Raw genomic sequence first — 10896 nt, 5'->3', positions numbered from 1 at the left:
AAGGACAATGTTAATATTAAACCAGCTTCTAGGCCATATGATGAACATTTTGAGTGGGAAGCTTGCATATAAAGGAGGCCAAGGCGAGGACGCGTTCCAATTCGCTGGGATCCTCCTGTGAACAACATGAAGACCGTCCTCGTTGCTCTTGTCGTTTTTGTCCTGCTCAGCCAGGGTGAGTGTGTCCAGCTTCCTTCGCAGTCGGGCGTGTTTAGGCGCGCTTATGAAAAATGCGTTTCTTCATCCAGGCGAAGCCCTCAAGTGTCACTGCGGAGGACCGCGCCGTTGCGCGGGACACGTCGAGGGCTGCCGAGGTTCCCAGAATGTCTGCGTCAGCCATTACAATAACCAGGATTACTGTGAGTACATTTCAAGCCTTATCACACATTTTGGGTGGCGTTTGAATACGGTGGTACCGCTACTTAAGAACACCTTTTGTTCTGAAAAATTCAGGTGAAGTACGCCTCTTAGGAAAACGCCTCTTAGTTTCGAAAGAAAACATCGTCCGTGGTTCTACAGCTACACTGGAATTGAAACAACACAGTAATATAAGTGTAACATGAAAACAACGACATCACACAGGAAGCACTTCACATGACCTCAAACCAAAGTCAACTTACATGCTCAAAATTGACTTATGATTGATATTTGAATCACTGTGAGCAGTGGTTAGCACGCCCGCCTCACAGTAAAGGGACCCAAGTTCGAATCCAGCTGGTTTGCATGCTGTCCCCGAGCCCGCGTGGATTTTTTTTTCCAATGGGGAATAAGTATAATATGGGGAATAAGTAATAACTATTCAGACACTGTTGTTTGTTTAATATATATCCGGCGTGAATGAAAACGGGAAATGGATTCCTGGCTTATGCGTTTGCAATGAAATGTATTTTTTTGTTTTCTTCCACGCAGCTTTCTACTATCGAGGTTGCGGTATGCAGAGTTACTGCTCCAACCACCGCAGCGCCCGCTGCTGCTCCAGCGACTTGTGCAACTAACGGCGTACACCTTTTGCAGCGCTCGTTTTAATGGGTGAATCACCGACAGACGACAAGTATTTCACAATTCTTGTCGCCGGCAATGAAAGAGTTAAATGCAGGATCCCTCAATAAAGAAATCTAATGACAGCAACAACAAACATCTTGACAGAATGCGTTTCTACATCACTAGCCGTCATTGGCAGTGAATGAATTCAATCCACCAGTCAAAATTGGTAAGTATTGTCTTATTATCAATGTTTTTCAAAAAGCACCAAAAAACAAGTCCATAGGCAGCTTTTTATTGCACAAAAAGTGGAGTCGGGAATTCGTTGCACAAGTCGGTAATACAGCATTCAGGTCTGACGCCGGGCCTTGACATCTGTTGACATCCGCGCAGCGAACTGCAGCCTAACAAGTAGTCTGGAGCTGTGGGCAAAAAAAAAAAAATACTCAGTGGTAGCCGTCCATTTTCTAGACCGCTTGTGCTCAAACGGTACCACAAAATCCAATCTACTGTTTTTTCAAAGCTATTCATCATGTAACTTGAAACGCATCGAACGTCTAAATTATTGGAACCTGTAGCTACTTGGGAATTCAAGCTCATTTTGTTCATGGTGAAAAAAAAACAAAAAAAAAAACTAGTCACCAGTACCAAAAAGGTAACAATGCTGCTTCTTCAGCATATTTTAAGGGAATTTTAGCACCTCGACTGTGCTGCTTTCAGGTACTTCAATCACTTCAGTTGTGATGTGTGTATGTGTGTGTTTAGGGGGAACATTTAATACCAAAAGTAGATTTTTATTTTCCAATTTAGAGCAAATTAATTGGAACCTCAAGTTACTCCTGAATTCCAGCCCTGATTGTTCATTGTAAAAAAAAGTCAAAGAAAAAAAAATAGTCAAGTTTTGACAAAAGAAGTAACTGTGCTGTCTCCTCGTGATTGCTGTTTGCCTGTGGAATTCTGAGGAATGTGTCAACTGTTCTGCACATCTTCTATAGAAAACATTTTTTTCACAAGGGGTTCATCTTTGAAAAAATGTTGAGAACCACTCGTCACTGGTGACTTTTTTTTTTTTTTTTTTTTTTTAGAAAAAATTGAATAAATATGAGCCGAATGGAACGTCATACTCACTGGAGCCATCTTGAAATTTGACTCTGGCGCACATGGCATTTTGGCCTGGGCAGTCCTCAACCGGTTGTGGACAAACCTTCCTTCCTCCGCAGTGACACCTCAGGGCCTGCCCTGGAATGAAAAAAATCCAAAATAAATGAAAAAAAACAACTTTGGAACGTTTGAATGCAAAAAAAGCGGGACGCATGCACTCACCCTGGCTGAGCAGCACAAAGACGAGAAAGGCAACGCAAAGGCTTTTCATGATGTTTCTGTCCAGTTTCTCGCCCTTCGTCGGTCCGGCCTCCTTTATATGCAACCGTCCGCCCCCAAACGGACACAACATGTCCAGTTTAACATTAACGCCGCCTCGGTATTTTATTTGGAGGAGAAACTTGCTTACGCAGTGGTACACAAACATGTGCTTTAGACTCTAGAATTTGGCACGAGTGCCAGAAGGTCGGCGGATACGCTGAAAAAGGAAAACGTGGCCCAAAAAGTATTTTTCATCTGATCAAAGGCCGAATATCGGCTGTGACAGTTTACGACAAAATATTGACGTGAGGCCCGTTTGCGTTTTTGGCCGTATTTAGTAGCGTTCTTAGCATGCTTTTTGCAAATGCGTTTCAACATATTTACAAGTATTCTTAAACATCTTGGCAAATGTTTGTGGCGTTCCAAAAGTCTCTTTCCTACCTTGGTCACGATGTCCAAAGTTCTTGGTCTCCAAAGTATTGATCTTGTCTTAGTCTCCACCTCCAAAAGTCTTGATCTTGTCTCAGTTTGGACTTCCAAAAGTCTTGGCCTTCTCTCACTGGTTTTAGGTTTGTCTCCTTCTCAACGTGCAAAAGTATTGGTCTTGTCTCACAGGTTTGGGTTTTGTCCGGGCCTCGACGTGGAAAAGTTTTGGTTTTGTCTCCCTTGTTTTAGGTTCGTCTGAGTCTCCACATCCAAAAGTGTTGGCCTTACCTCCAAACGTTTTGGTTTTGTCTGAGTCTTGACGTCCAAGAGTCTTGGGCTGGTCTCACCGGTTTCGGATTCATCGGAGTCACGATGTCCACGTGTCTTGGTCTCATCTCAGCCTCGACATCCAAAAGTCTTGTTCTTGTCTCGCTGGTTTTGGGTTTGTAGGAGTATTGACGTCCAAAGGTCTTGGTCTTGCTTCTGCGGGATAAAGCGAGACACGCTCACGATGGCTGAGCAGCACAAAGACAAGAAGGGCAACAGAAAGGGTCTTCATGTTGTTTGATTTAGGCTCTCGCTGGATTTGGTGTCCTTCCTCCGTATGGCCTGCTATACATGCAACTTACTTCTCCTAAACGGACACAATATGTCCAGCTAAACATGAACTTTGGACCCGTTTTTAAATTTTGACGGGAAACTACTTTCTTACACAATAGTATGCAAACATCTGCTTTAAATTTGGGAATGTGGCACCGATCGATGAGTGTCACATTCCAAAGGTCATCTTCTCTTTTTCAGCACCGTTTGGCTACACTTCAAAAAAACATTGTCAATTCAATAGTTTTCATTTGATCAAATTCTGAATATTGACTACAGAATTTTTACTTGAAGGCCGTTTTCTTTTCATGTCATATTTTGTAGCCTTTGAACATAATTGAAATTATGCTTTAAAGGTCTCTCTTACCTTGGTCTTGATGTCCAGAATTCTTGGTCATGTCGCGGTCTCCAAAAGTATTGATCTTGTCTTTGTCTCAACCTTCAAAGGTTTTGGTCTTATCTAAGTCTTGACGTCCAAAAGTCTTGGCCTTGTTTCACTAGTTTTGTGTTTGCATGGGTCTTGGTGTCCCAATGTCTTGGTCCTATTTCAGTCTGGACTTCCAAAAGTCTTGGCCTGTTCTCCCTAGTTTTGTGTTTATCCGAGTCTTGAGGCCCAAAGTCTGGGTCTTATCTCAGTCCGGATGTTCAAACGCCCTGGTCTTGTCTCACCGGTTTTGGCTTTGTCTGAATCTCAAAATATGAAAATATTGGTCTTGTCTCACTGCTTTTGGGTTTTTCTGTGTCTCAACATCTAAAAGTCTCGGTCTTGCCTCGGTCTAGACCTCCAAATGTTTCGGTTTTGTCTGGAAGTCCGAAAGTCTCGGTCCTGTCTCAGTCTCGATGTTGAAAAGTCTTGGTCTTGTCTCACAGGTTTTGGGTTTGTCTAAGCCTCAACGTAGAAAAGTATTGGTCTTGTCGCACTGGTTTTGGTTTGGTCTGGGCCTTGACGTCCAAAGGTCTTGCCTCTGTCTCGATGTCCAAAAGTCTTGGTGTCGTCTCGATCTCATCCTCCAAAAGTCTTTGTTTTGTCTCGTTTTCAGTACTCGATAAAGTCCTGTCTCAGTTAGCCTAGTCTTGACTTTGAGATTTTGATTACTTACGGATTCTTCCGTGCATCCTTGAAAGAAAATTCAGCCAGTGTCTATTAGCTAAGGGACAGCATTTGAATGGCATGTCTCTCTTGAGTAGACCCCCAGTAGCAAAATAGTGCGTCAGATGACCTTTGACCTTGTGACTCATCCCTACATTGCATGTTTTGTACCCGTACCGCGTTTTTGTGTACTATTGAGCAACGACGTTATTTCCCTTTTCATGAAATGGAAAAGTTCAACTTGCTTATTGCGATGAACGAGGGGAGCAAAGCCGCCTATAAAAGAGGGCGCCGACTCCCCATCCTTCCAGATCCTCGCTTGAACAACATGAAGAGCCTTTGCGTCGCCCTTCTGGTCTTTGCGCTGCTCGGCCAGGGTGAGCGCGTGGCGATGCGCTCTCCTTCAACATTGTTGAAACCCGCTTGTTCAAAAGATGTTCTTTTTTTTCCTTGTCCAGGCCGGGCCCTGAGGTGTTACTGCGGAGGAAAGCGGAGATGTTCAGGTTCGATCGAGACCTGCCCCCCTTCCAGCGACGCCTGTGCCAGCGTTATCTTTGAAGTTGGCTCCAGTTGAGTATTGACTTCCATTCTCGTCATATTTGTTCTTTTTCTTCTTGTAAAAGTTCTGACTTCCAGTCAGCTCGTGTTTATTCGACCCCCCCCCCCCCCCCCCCCCCCAAAAAAAAAAAAAAAATTGTCACCGCTGATGAGTGCTCACACGCACTCACACATATCACAAACGAAGAGATTGACGTACCCGAAGCGCAGCGGATGTGCGGAACAGCTTACGAATACCCTAGAATTCCACAGGCAAATAACAATCATGAGGAGGCAGCATAGTTTACTTCATTTGTAGGGACTGGTGACTGTTTTTGTTTTTTTTTTTTTCCTGATACCTGCAGAATGCCTGTTAAAATGGAATCCACCCCCCCGTAGTGCCTTCATGTACCCCCGTTTGAGAAACACCGGTCAAAAATGTTTTGCTCTGTTTTGCCCGCAGCTCCCAGCTACTTTAAAGGCTGCAGTTCCTTATATAACTGCCAGCTGATGCACCGGCCCGGCATCTCCACGGCCGCCTGCTGCACCACCGACTTGTGCAACAGATAATGTCCGTTTTGGGGAATGGCGCCCGGCCGCTGCATGCCTTGATGGATGAAGAATGAAAATCTTGTCTATGGACTTTTGGCTTATTTAAAGCCAATGGTTTTTAGAATTTGCTGTATTAGTCATTAGTCATTAAAATTAGTCATTTTACTGTAAGTGTGTGCGCCCCCACCCAGTAGATGCTAAGCAATGCTTAGTAATGATTGTTGCTCACATGTTTAAAAATACCACCAATAAAAACAATCAGTTGAAGATAGAAAGTGACTCTTTTTTGTGTATATATATATATATATATATATATATATATATATATATATATATATATATATATATATATATATATATATATATATATTCAATTGTTTCATCACATAGTGGGCATCATTATTCACAATTAAATGGTCACGTTCCAATTAATTTGCTCTTAAATTGAAAAAAAAGTACTCTTCCTGACTGGAAGAGCTTTCGGGAAGGACATCTTAGCCCTTTTCTGTCGCACGTGTTAACCAAAATACATGTTTATTTATGCACGTTATTACGCAAGAAAATTATTTGAGTAGGAGTTAATATTAACCTGGATCAGATTGTGACAATTTGGGGGGTCAGCGCGCATAAAAAGGGAGGCCCCGGCTTGCAGCGGGATCCTGGTTTGAGCGACACGAAGATGCTTTTTGTTGCCCTTCTTCTCTTCGTCCTGCTCAGCCAGGGTGAGTGCGTCCTGCCGCATTCCAGCGTCTTTAGGCGTGCTCGTTAACGATGCGTTGGTTTTTTTTTGTTGTTTTTTGTTCAGGCACGGCCCTGCAGTGCCACTGCCAAGGGCGCCACAACTGCCCGGGACCCGTTCAGACCTGCCGCGACTCGGAACCTTACTGTATCAGCATGACCTTTGGCGACAACCAATGTGAGTGCTACCTTCAAGTCTTATGTCACATTTTTAGGGGTCAGCAAATGAAAAATGCAAGTTTTTTTCCCGCAACAATATGCTTTTGGTTTTCCAGAGATGACTACTTTTTTCTTATTGTTATTTCTCCATTTATTAAAAAAATTGATACATTTTTCAATGTTTCTTTTGGCAATTTTGGTCTCCAAAAAGTAGCTTTTTTTTTATACATACAGAAAAACTAAGAAAAATGTGACTTTTTTTTCCTGAGTATTACATTTTATTATGTATTTTCTTTTCTTTAAAGAAACATACAAAAAAAAAACAAAGACATTTTTAGCACAAAAAAACTATATATTATCAATCTGAGCCCTTCGGAACACTTATTCATCTTAAAAAAAACAACAAACTGTAATTTGCCTGATACGCCTTTTCTCACCCCAAAAAAACAATTTGTTTGATTGAATTTTTTGCCCAGCTCCCAACTACGCCAAAGCCTGCGGCGAATGGATGGAATGCCAGATCGATAGACCTCAAAACATCGAGGCCATTTCCTGCTGCAACACGGACATGTGCAACACCTAAGCTTCCATGCCCACCAACCTTGTCGGATGAGTAATAAAAAACTTAAGGTTCTCTCTCCTCTTGCCTATTGTGTTTTTTTTCTTTTTCTTTTTTTTGTGCCACGTTTTTGCCACATTTTAGTGAGCAAATTTGGTCGCAATGTCCATTTTGATGATTTTGCTTATAATGTTTTTTTTTGGGGGGGGGGCGGGATCTCGATTTAAAAGAGAAAAAGGGTGGAGGGGGCGTCTTCTAGGCTTATAGAAAAAAAGTGTTTTGCGGTCATCTACAGGCTATTAAAAGCCTTGTGGAGTTTTGCATTATAGCGTGGCTCACTGGGGGTCAGAGGTCAAGGCGGGGAATCTCATAAGACGGCGTCATTGCGCAAAACTTGTGCCAGCTTGCGATTGAAAGGTGCGTAGAGGTGGCGTAAGATGTGTTGCGTGGCGGGCAACATCGGGCCCAGGTTCTTGTCGGCGGGACTCCTGCTGTCGGAGGCGGGGCTTCTGTTCAGGCCCGACACCATTGGCTCAGCGGCCTCGATTTACAAATGAGACCATTTAAGATTATTTTTCACATTTTCTACTCCGCCGCATTAGCTTTGTGTTATTTATTTACGCAGAGAAAAATGTTTCAAATGAACTGCGTTTCCTTTGATTGCCACTAGAGGGTAGTATTCCTCTAGCTACTTATAGTATTCATTGTTTTTGTCCCTTTTGTTGGGCAAAAATAGAACAAGTATAGTGGAAAAAAATGAAAATAAAGTCTGACTTCGTCGTTATTTGATCAAAAAATGGATGATTTTCTGAAATATAATAACATATGTGTGTGTTTGTGTTATTATTTAACCCGTGTGAGTATTGCGTCCATTTTTGTGCAACTCTTCCGAATTCTACTCGAAGTATTTTATCCATGGGTTGGCACACGGTCACGTTATGTTGAATTTTGACATGCTTTCACCATTTGGGTGAAATTTCAGTTCCCTTTTATCTTCTTTCAATGCTTTCCCTTTGTTGTGAAACGCTTTTGATGTCAAGACCCAAGAATAGAAGGAAATCCCGCACAAGGGTTGAAAATGTTGCTATCTGACAAATTCCTTGACCTCGGGCTGACCTCACTCCACCCAATGAAATGCTTTAAAAGCGGCAGTGCAGAGAAAGAGCTCCTCGCTCGCGAGAACATGAAGAACGTCCTGGTTGCTATCATCTTTTGGCTGCCCACCAGCCAGGGTTAGTGCGTCTTTCTTCCTTTTGCGACAAAATCCAGTTTGCTTTTGTCAATCTTTTTTACATTTGTATTTTTTGCAGGCCTGAGGTGTTACTGCTCAGGACTGCGTTATTGTCCGGAACCGGTGGAGACGTGCCACTTTCTGGAGCGGGCCTGTTCCACCGTCACCATCCTCACCGATTCCTGTGAGTTGCTTCAGGCTTTCTTCTATTCCTAGATGCCCGTATTCACGTTCAGGAAACACACATGAAAGATAAAAACACGTTTGATTCATTTTTTCCCGCCCAAAGCAACAGAATTTCATCCCAATTCAACCCTTGTGCAGTATTGTGTCCCTTTTTGGACACAGTTTTGAACATCAATCTGGCAGTGTAGTGTGATAACTAAGTGGTCCTTCCATGTTGTCACCATCTGGGTGAAATTTCAGCTCCCGAGTGGTTTCTTTCAATGCTTTCCCTTAACATGCCTTTGAATTAAAGATCAAATACTGAAAAAGGCTTAAAGGGATTCTATGTTTATCATTTTTAATATTTCGCCATTTTCCTCCTTTTAAAAATTTAGAACTTTAAAGAATTTAGAATCTTGGAAAAATATTTATTTTATCGATGTAAAATTATGCAGTCAGCACATGATATGATCCATATATAAGGCGGCGCACTGTCAGGTTTTAAGTTTTTTTTAAGGGTTTTAGGTGCGGCTTATAGTGCGGAAAATGGGATATTCTTCCTTTGCCTTTAAATAATACAGCTTTTTTTGTTAGGAAAAATTCACTCCAAATTGTGCTTTTTTTTTTACCCTTTAAAACGATTTTGGGGGTCTTTTTTGATTGTTTATGTTTTCGTTGACAGGTTATGGTTATTATGAGTCAAATGCGCTAGTGTTGACGCGTGTGTGCACGTGTGTATTTTGTGTGTCCAGATCCCACCTTGATCAAAGGCTGCACTCGGCCGTCCGGCTGCAGGCCGAGGGGCGTCCCGGGACAGTCCACCTCCGGTTGCTGCACCGGCGACTTGTGCAACGTGTAGCCGTCACCTTTGGACATTTGACATTCATCAATCCTTTTTTTTTTGGGTCGAATTCTGCTTCCATATAAAATATAGGATTTCTTGCAATCAAAACGCATTCATTGGAAATAGAGCAGGATGACAATAATATATATGTATATGTTGGCCCAGCCTACTGGACTTATACACGATGTACGTAAATTAGTCCTTCTCGATTAAACGGGCTGGAGTTGCCTCACGTTCCAATTGATTTGCTCTTAAATTGAAAAAAAAAAAAGAAGTACTCTTCCTGACTATGGGGGACTGAAAGTGTCTAAATTAAATGAATAAATGTTTCACTAAATAATGAAAAAGTGCCACGAATTGATATTTTTTAATGAATTATTCGTTTCATTAATACAATACATTTGTCATTCTTTAATTAAACGTTTCCTTAAAGTGGGGATCATTATTTACAATGAAATGGTCTGGAGTTGCCTCACGTTCCAATTGATTTGCTCTTAAATTGAAAAAAAGAAAAGAAGTACTCTTCCTGATTGGAGGAGCGTTAGGGATAGACCTTTTCTGTAGCACGTGTTCAACAAACATGTGTCATGTTCTTATGCAAGAAAATTATTTGAGTAGGAGTTAATATTAACCTGGATCAGATTGTGACAATTTGGGGGGTAAGGGCGCATAAAAAAGGAGGCCGCGGCTTGCAGCGGGATCCTGGTTTGAGCGACACGAAGATGCTTTTTGTTGCCCTTCTTCTCTTCGTCCTGCTCAGCCAGGGTGAGTGCGTCCTGCCGCATTCCAGCGTCTTTAGGCGTGCTCGTTAACGATACGTTGTTTTTTTCTGGGGGGCGGGGCTAGGTACGGCCCTGCAGTGTCACTGCCAAGGGCGCTCCGACTGTCCGGGACCTGTGCAGACCTGCGACGACTTGCAATCTTACTGTACCACCAGGACCTTTAATGATAGCTTAAGTGAGTACGCTACCTTCTTAGGGGGGTGATCCAATGAAAATGTTTTGGTTTTTTTCATGGGAAATATAACAACTTTGACTACAACTTTTAGTTTTCTTTCACATCTTTTCTTTTGTGGAAAAAATCTCAATGTTTCTTTTGGCAACTATGGTCCTCTTTGCTCTCCAAAAAGTTGCTTTATTTATACATTCAGAAAAAAAAGAATTTCTCCTCCTTTTTCTTCATTGTATTACACTGTTTCTGCCAAAAAATTCAACCTTTTTCACATTTTTTCGTGTATTGTGACAAATTTGCTTGAATTTTCTTTAAAAATACAAAGATTTTTGCACAAAAATTATATTATCAGTCTTAGCCCCGTTTAAAAAAAATTCCCTTTGAAACACTGATTCATCTCCTCAAAAAAAAAAAAACAAAAACCTGAAATTTGCCTTTTTCTCACCCCCCAAAAATCTGTTTATTTGATTGAATTTTTCGCCCAGCTCCCGACTACATCAAAGCCTGCGGTAGGTGGACCGAGTGCGTCCTCATGAGATTTCCCAGCAAGGGCTCCATCATCTGCTGCAAAACGGACATGTGCAACACCTGAGTTTCCATGGCAACCAACCTTAACGGACGAGTGATAAAAATCTTCTCAAGTTCTCTCTCCACTTGTGTTTTGTTTTTCGCCATTTTTTAGTGAGCAAATATGATCGCAA

General features: G+C 42.0%; 2 protein-coding genes and 4 long non-coding RNA genes across 6 annotated transcripts; 5 read left to right on the top strand and 1 right to left on the bottom strand.

Moving 5' to 3' along the window:
* The first annotated feature begins 63 nt into the window (after window positions 1-63).
* LOC148409965 (uncharacterized) lies at window positions 64-2242 on the top strand. Its single transcript, XR_015868373.1, has 3 exons — window positions 64-175; window positions 249-359; window positions 910-2242. It is a non-coding gene; the product is annotated as an uncharacterized LOC148409965 (long non-coding RNA).
* Window positions 1261-4484, bottom strand: LOC148409964 (uncharacterized). The gene is made up of 4 exons (XR_015868374.1): window positions 4470-4484; window positions 2305-3252; window positions 2110-2220; window positions 1261-1403 (listed from the first exon to the last, which is right to left on the bottom strand). It is a non-coding gene; the product is annotated as an uncharacterized LOC148409964 (long non-coding RNA).
* A 184-nt stretch (window positions 4485-4668) lies between these two features.
* Window positions 4669-5815, top strand: LOC148409963 (uncharacterized). Its single transcript, XM_088438829.1, has 3 exons — window positions 4669-4836; window positions 4918-5028; window positions 5460-5815. The coding sequence occupies exons 1-3, from the start codon at window positions 4686-4688 to the stop codon at window positions 5564-5566; spliced, it is 369 nt and encodes a 122-aa protein (XP_088294955.1). The 5' UTR covers window positions 4669-4685; the 3' UTR covers window positions 5567-5815.
* Window positions 5816-6106: 291 nt separating this feature from the next.
* Window positions 6107-7085, top strand: LOC148409962 (uncharacterized). The gene is made up of 3 exons (XR_015868372.1): window positions 6107-6270; window positions 6354-6464; window positions 6922-7085. It is a non-coding gene; the product is annotated as an uncharacterized LOC148409962 (long non-coding RNA).
* A 201-nt stretch (window positions 7086-7286) lies between these two features.
* Window positions 7287-9524, top strand: LOC148409961 (uncharacterized). The gene is made up of 3 exons (XM_088439338.1): window positions 7287-8236; window positions 8315-8419; window positions 9153-9524. Exons 1-3 carry the CDS (start codon window positions 8083-8085, stop codon window positions 9257-9259), a joined length of 366 nt encoding a protein of 121 aa, XP_088295464.1. The 5' UTR covers window positions 7287-8082; the 3' UTR covers window positions 9260-9524.
* Window positions 9525-9855: 331 nt separating this feature from the next.
* LOC148409960 (uncharacterized) lies at window positions 9856-10848 on the top strand. Its single transcript, XR_015868429.1, has 3 exons — window positions 9856-10009; window positions 10091-10201; window positions 10681-10848. It is a non-coding gene; the product is annotated as an uncharacterized LOC148409960 (long non-coding RNA).
* Window positions 10849-10896: the final 48 nt, after the last annotated feature.

Source organism: Hippichthys cyanospilos, chromosome 17, assembly GCF_059441005.1.
Source record: "Hippichthys cyanospilos isolate Australia breed blue-spotted pipefish chromosome 17, RoL_Hcya_1.0, whole genome shotgun sequence".
Taxonomy (NCBI): domain Eukaryota; kingdom Metazoa; phylum Chordata; class Actinopteri; order Syngnathiformes; family Syngnathidae; genus Hippichthys; species Hippichthys cyanospilos.
Note: the sequence above shows the minus strand (reverse complement) of the source record. Positions and strands in the feature narration are given on the sequence as shown.

What these genes read in the sequence shown, in the direction of transcription:
- LOC148409961 (XM_088439338.1), top strand. Translation starts at nt 8,083, where the DNA reads ATGTTGCTATCTGACAAATTCCTTGACCTCGGGCTGACCTCACTCCAC. An exon ending in TTGGCTGCCCACCAGCCAGG is followed by an intron (nt 8,237 to 8,314) that starts GTTAGTGCGTCT and finishes TATTTTTTGCAG; the next exon opens with GCCTGAGGTGTTACTGCTCA. An exon ending in CACCATCCTCACCGATTCCT is followed by an intron (nt 8,420 to 9,152) that starts GTGAGTTGCTTC and finishes TTGTGTGTCCAG; the next exon opens with ATCCCACCTTGATCAAAGGC.
- LOC148409963 (XM_088438829.1), top strand. Translation starts at nt 4,686, where the DNA reads ATGGAAAAGTTCAACTTGCTTATTGCGATGAACGAGGGGAGCAAAGCC. An exon ending in CTTTGCGCTGCTCGGCCAGG is followed by an intron (nt 4,837 to 4,917) that starts GTGAGCGCGTGG and finishes TTCCTTGTCCAG; the next exon opens with GCCGGGCCCTGAGGTGTTAC. An exon ending in TATCTTTGAAGTTGGCTCCA is followed by an intron (nt 5,029 to 5,459) that starts GTTGAGTATTGA and finishes TTTTGCCCGCAG; the next exon opens with CTCCCAGCTACTTTAAAGGC.